Here is a 6,506-nt window from a genome sequence, read left to right on the forward strand (position 1 = left end):
TTCACTTGTTTACAAGACCAATTTGATTATGAATCTCATTCACAACTTTGTCCTATTCTATTGAGGATAAAGATAAAAGACATTTTATACTATTAAAGAAAGCAGGAGGAAAATCTTTAAGAATGATTGTGATGAGATACTAGTTTAGGTGAGTAAGATGTAAATAATATATTCTGAGTATACCTCCATATTAGAACCTTAGGTTTTGAACTTGACCACCATGTAGTATAAGCCATTCTCAACAGTATTTTTTTTTTCCAGAAACATCATTAGAATCAGAATGTTTCTCTTTCTTTTTCTTTTTCTAATTTAAAGGAATACTGAATAGTATCCTTTGAAAAGATGGAAGTAAAGCTGGCCATGGAATAAATTTTGAATTAGGTAAAATCTGTATTTGTTGTTGTTGTTATGTACCTTGGAGTCGGACTCAACTCATAACCACCCCTCCTTGGGTTTCTGAGGCGGTATCACTACAGAAGTAGATTGCCCAACCTTCCTTCTGAGGAGTGGCTGGTGGGTTTGAACTGCCAGGCTTCTGATTAGCAGTCAAGTGCCTTAGGCACTATGCTACCAAATCTGTCTTTGCTGACCTATTATTTCTACTTCCATTGTTTTGCTAACACTCATTATGACTTCTCAGGTCTGGAAGTTTTCCTATGCTGTTCAAAATGAATACTCATCCATACATTTGCATATTCTGTAGAATGACCTCTTTTAAAAATTCTCAGATATATATTGAATCATAATATGCATGGTGAATGATGTGTGCATGGGAGCAATATTATAAATTTTAGCAGGATTATACATTAACCTAACAGGATTAAACTTTCAATTTTTTCTTGCTGACTGTCAAATAATACTTACTTGTGTGACAGCTATGTTTGACCATCAATAAATTGATGACTGAAATAAAATATATTTAGTTGCCATGGAATGATTATGAAAACAAATAACCAATTAATATAAAAAATCTTTCATTTAATCCATCTTTGTGCTAAATGTTTTACATCAATTCATTTAATCTCTTTAATAACCCTCATGTGTTGATTATATGAGTCAAAAGCTCATATATTATGTAAGTGGAATACATGCAGTCTTCACTCTCAGTCACCTTCTCTTAGAATGATTTAATCATAGGTTCTGAAGCAGAAGGTTTAAAGCATAAAATTAAATATGCTGTATGGTAATATAAATATTGTAATAAGAACCAAATGAAAATTATTTAGTATAACCAGAGAAAGTAGGATTGAACAAGGGATGCTCCTTTGAGGAGGTGCCTTGTTTATATATATATTATACACTGTATTCATTATAAAATGAATGCCTGATTAGTGAGTAAAATTTGGAAATGTAGAATACAAAAAATTACATAATAAAAATCATTGATAATCTAAAACCTAGAGATAATCGCACTGATAATTTTTGTTATGTTTTCCTATGTTTTTTATGAATATTTACGTATATTTCAAAAATAATTGGAAAGTTTTTCATATTTTATATTAAGACTATTTCATCATACTGAAATATTGTGAACATGTAAAAGACATTATATATTTCAAATTATATTTATTGACTGCGTAGTACTCTATCAGTGGATAAACCAAATATATTCAACAATTATTCTAAAACATAAAAATTATTATTTCTATTTATCAATAATATAAATACACCAGTGGTGAATATCCTAGCATATGAATATTTGTGTATCTGATTATATATACAGGATGTTTCCTTAAGGAAAAATTGCCAGAAAAAAACAATATTATTCTTTTTATCATTTAAAAATAACATTTCTTTTATTCTTTTACATTTTTGGAGGTGTTTAAAATTTTTAATGAAATATTTTATTCATAATTATAGAGTAATCTTTTGATAGTATATTTAATAGCTATTTACTTTATGAACGTAATTTTAATAAGATTTTTTAATTAACTGAATCTCAGGAGAATAATTATCTGCAAGTCATACTAATATATTTCATTCTTTCCGATATTTTGTCTTTTTGTTTCATTTTATGTGCTTTCATTGTGCTGGCTACAAATTAGTTCATTATTTTTTTCCAGGGCACAATCATGCTCTGTCATCTGCAATTTCAGACAAGATATTAATCTTGAATTCTGGCTTACATATTTGGAGATGACAGATTTGGGGTATTTAAAAAGTTATAAAGAAAATAGGTTGTTAAGTGAATGATTGTTTATTTGCATAATACAGATTCATTCATTAATTCTTGTGGGTACATACTCACAAGGCAGGTCAGGAGTCTGATGCTTGTTCTGCCTTTTACTAGCTATTCAATCTTTGTATAACTTAGTGTCCTTGTCTATGAATTGAGTATGATTAGTGAATGTGTGATAATAAAATGAGATGCTATGTGTAAATTGCTTATAAAAGTCCTTTACTCAGAATTACTTCACAAATGATAGTTTTGCTATTGTTACTTTAACACTAATACTATATTTGTGGGATGTACACACACAGTTCAATGTCTGAATAGAAACATTCTCAGTCAAATTAGGTATATCTATTTTACAGATGAGGAAAATAGAATATATAGATAGAGTGTGTTTATATATGTGTGTGTTAGTACATATATGATGATTATCACATACAGGGCTCACACCAGAGCATTTGTTTAATATTTTTCACAGCTCTATCCACTTTGCTACATAAAATCCAAATGCAGATGTATTTTTCCAGAAAACAGAACACTACATTATACTGAAGCTTTATTATAGGACAGTTGGTTTTGAGTATTTTTCTACCTGGAGGTGTAATCAAATGAAAGAAATGATGAGATCATTATAGAAATTACAGACATTTTTGTGGTCTTGGTATAAATATATATTCTTTGATATAAATATAAATGTTTTAAACATAAACAATATAAGTAAAAATATCTGTGCTGTTAATCCCAGCTACGTTGATTTCTACTAATTGTTATTGTTGTTGGTTGCCATTGACTTGATTCCAACTCATGGTGACCCCATACGTTACAGAGTAGAACTACTCCATAGGCTTTTCTTGGTTGTAATTTTAATGGAGACAGATCACCAGGCCTTTTCTTCCATGAGACTTCTGGGTGGGTTTCAACCACTGACAGTCTAGTATAAACCTTTTTGCCACTCGGGCGTGTTCCTTGGCTAAATATAATAAATACCATGAGTATATTGTGTTAGGTTTTGGAATTTTATCCATATTAATTTAAGGACTTTATGCAGAAAGGCAAATACGATGTAATTTACCTTCTTTTACTGAGGGGGTAATTTCTATCCAAGGAGCTCTGGTGGCATAGTGGTTGAAGGTCAGTGTTCATGAGTGAAAGACTAGACAGTAGGCTTCCCTAAATATTTAGTCTTGGAAACCTTATGGGACAGTTCAACTCTATCCTATAGGGTCACTGTGAGTGGGAATCTACTCAACAAGATTTTTTCTTTTTTCTTTAATTTTTATCTGCTATCATAGAAAGCAGGAGCTCTGGTAGCCTAGTGCCTAAGGCACTTGACTGCTAAGCAGAAGGCTGGTGATTCAAACCCACCAGCCACTCCTGGGAAGGAAGCCTGGGCAATCTACTTCCATAGTGATACTGACTCAGAAACCCAAGGAGGGGTCACTATGAGTCGGGTCTGACTCGACGGCATATAACAACAACACCATCATAGAAATAAGGAGCCCTGGCAATGTAGTGGCTAAAGCATTTGACTGCTAACCAAAAGGCTAGGGGTACAAATTCACCAGAGAAAGATGAGGCAGTCTGTTTCTGTAAAGATTTACAGCCTTGGAAACACTATGGGGTGGTTCTATTCTATCCTATGGAGTTTCTATGAGTCAGAACCGAATGGATGAGAGTAGGTTTGGTTTTAGATTTTATAACAGAAATGTATAAAAAAGCAGCCATACAATGAAGTGAGTCAAAGGAAGTTAAGTTAGAAATTGCATTGAGTAAATTAGAGATGTAATGAGGCTCATTGAAGTATCAGGTTTTTCCAATTTTATCTGATCCAACACCTTTTCATAACAAACTTATTACTACCTTTACTTTTGTTATACCTCTTTACTTTTTAAAATCTTAGTTTACTAAATGAAAGTCATAGACATGGTTTTCAAAATACAGCTGTATAAGTGTTAGTGCTCATTTTTCACAGTGAGGCAATTAATGGAAATATATTAACAATTTGGTTTGTTTCAGCATCCCCTATCCAGTTCTTCAGTTGAATGCAGATTCATTAGCCAATGTTACATTCTAAGCACAGGATATTAAGGCTACCAAAACCCTGACCTCAGTGTTTCCAACAAGTAGTGTCACAGCAATGAGAAGATTCAACAACACGTTCCATCACCCCACTGGCTTTTTTCTGGTGGGCTTTTCTGAATGGCCCAGACTAGAAATGGTCCTCTTGGTGGCTATCTCCATCTTCTACATAATGACTATCCTTGGGAATTCAGCCATCATTATCTTGTCTCGCTTTGATCCCAGACTCCACACTCCCATGTACTTCTTTCTGGCTAACCTTTCTTTTTTGGATCTCTGTTATACCACCTCCACTGTCCCCCAAATGCTGATAAATATCCAGAGCCACTGGAGAAACATTAGCTATGTGGGTTGCGTAGCTCAACTTCTCATATTTCTTGGTCTAGGATCAACTGAATGTGTACTTCTCTCAATAATGGCCTTTGATCGTTACGTAGCTATATGCCGACCTCTCCATTACACAGTTATTATGCATCCTAGGCTATGCCAACAATTGACAGCAGTAGCTTGGGTGACAGGTTTCAGCAACTCGTTTGTGCAGACAGTGTTGACTTTCTTATTACCTCGTTGTGGTCAATATAGGGTAGAGAATTTCTTCTGTGAGGTCCCTGCTATGCTTCAATTAGCATGTGTTGATACGTGGATCAATGAAGTGGAGATGTATGCAGCTGTGGTGGTCGTAAAGGTTATCCCAGTTGGATTAATTCTATTCTCTTATATCAACATTGGCAAAGCTGTAATAAGGATCCAATCCTCTGAGGGTCGCAAGAAGGCTTTCAACACATGTGGGTCTCATCTTCTGGTGGTCATTATGTTCTATGGCTCAGCCATTAGTGGTTATGCATATATGACACCAAAGAGTAGCTCAGCCAAATTGAAGGGCAAGCTCCTTGCCCTCTTCTATGGACTTATAACTCCAATGCTCAACCCCCTCATCTATACCTTGAGAAATAAGGATGTTAAGGGAGCAGTAACGAAGTTACTAAGGAGAGAACAAGTGCAAGGGTGGAACATGGCTTAGGAGAATGTGGTCCTCTCACAATTTTTCTGAATGCAATTTGCCAACTGCCATCATCATCTCCTTCCCCCCACCCCAAATTGCTGTGTCTAATTGTGATTTTTACCTGTATCTTTCCTAGAAAGATAAATTATTGATTATTCTTCTTCAAAAGTAATGAAAAAAATGTTTTTTTAAAAAAAACAATTACTTAGAATCCGTTCTGACTCATGGATACCTCGTTTGTGTCAGAGTAGAGCTGTGCTCCAGAGGGATTTTTTAGTGGCTGATTTTTGCAGAAGCAGATCCCTAGGGCTTTCTTCTCAGGCATTTCTGAGTGGACTTAAACCTCCACTTTTGGTTACAGACTAGCCAAGTTAATCTAGGTACTACTCCACCAGTAATAAAAAAAGATGGATAATGAATATTTCATAGATTTTAGTACAATATTGTATTTTTTAATTTTAATATATGTTATCGTTTCTAATGAAGTTTTAAAATTAATAACCAGATATAATTTTTTTATCATAGCATATTAAAACTAAAACTGGATAAGAGAATTAGGCAGAGGTTTGTTAAAAAGCACAAAGGTGGATATGACTTTCTGTCTCAAACTTAGCAGAAAACACCCATACATAACTGAGAAGTCACTTTATTTTCTCTTTGCATACTATTATCATTATTTTGATCCTGTTGTCAGTATAACTGTTGTGTGCCTAATCTTATTTTAATCATTATTAGCATGAGACATCTTCAGAGGGCCAGGGACATGCTGGGGTAATCTATACTGTTGTGGAGAAATAGGAATACACATATAAATAACTCTGTGCAATGCCTTTCACTCCTTGTGCCCTTATCTGACCCTTCTAGCAGTCTCTTTTGTGCAGTTGTTATGTGCCATCGAGTCAGATCCAACTCACAGTGACCCCTCCTTGGGTCTCTGAGGCAGTATCACTATGGAAGTAGATTGCTCAACCTTCCATCCGAGGAGTGGCTGGTGGGTTTGAACCTCCAGTGTTCTGGTTAGCAGTCAAGTGCCTTAGGTACCACACTACCAGAGCTCCCAACAGTCTCTTTTAGTATGGTTCTTTAATTCTATACCTCATTCTACAGAAAGTTTTCCTAATGGTTAGGATATAAAGCATGCATATGTCTCTTAGTAATTAATGACTTTGATCTAAAAACAGTTTATTGACCAATCAGTATATATTTTTCCTCTTGGTGCTCAGTTATTTTTATCAGCATTATAATAGCTAT

General features: G+C 34.4%; 1 protein-coding gene across 1 annotated transcript; it reads left to right on the plus strand.

Moving 5' to 3' along the window:
* The first annotated feature begins 4,310 nt into the window (after positions 1-4,310).
* Positions 4,311-5,273, plus strand: LOC103210645 (putative olfactory receptor 2B8). Its single transcript, XM_007956553.1, has one exon. It carries the CDS (start codon positions 4,311-4,313, stop codon positions 5,271-5,273), a length of 963 nt encoding a protein of 320 aa, XP_007954744.1.
* Positions 5,274-6,506: the final 1,233 nt, after the last annotated feature.

The sequence above is a fragment of the Orycteropus afer genome, unplaced genomic scaffold (genome assembly GCF_000298275.1).
Source record: "Orycteropus afer afer isolate SDZICR_OR568_19922 unplaced genomic scaffold, OryAfe1.0 scaffold00632, whole genome shotgun sequence".
NCBI lineage: Eukaryota > Metazoa > Chordata > Mammalia > Tubulidentata > Orycteropodidae > Orycteropus > Orycteropus afer.

Excerpts from the sequence above, each read along its gene's own strand:
- LOC103210645 (XM_007956553.1), top strand. The coding sequence starts at position 4,311 with ATGAGAAGATTCAACAACACGTTCCATCACCCCACTGGCTTTTTTCTG.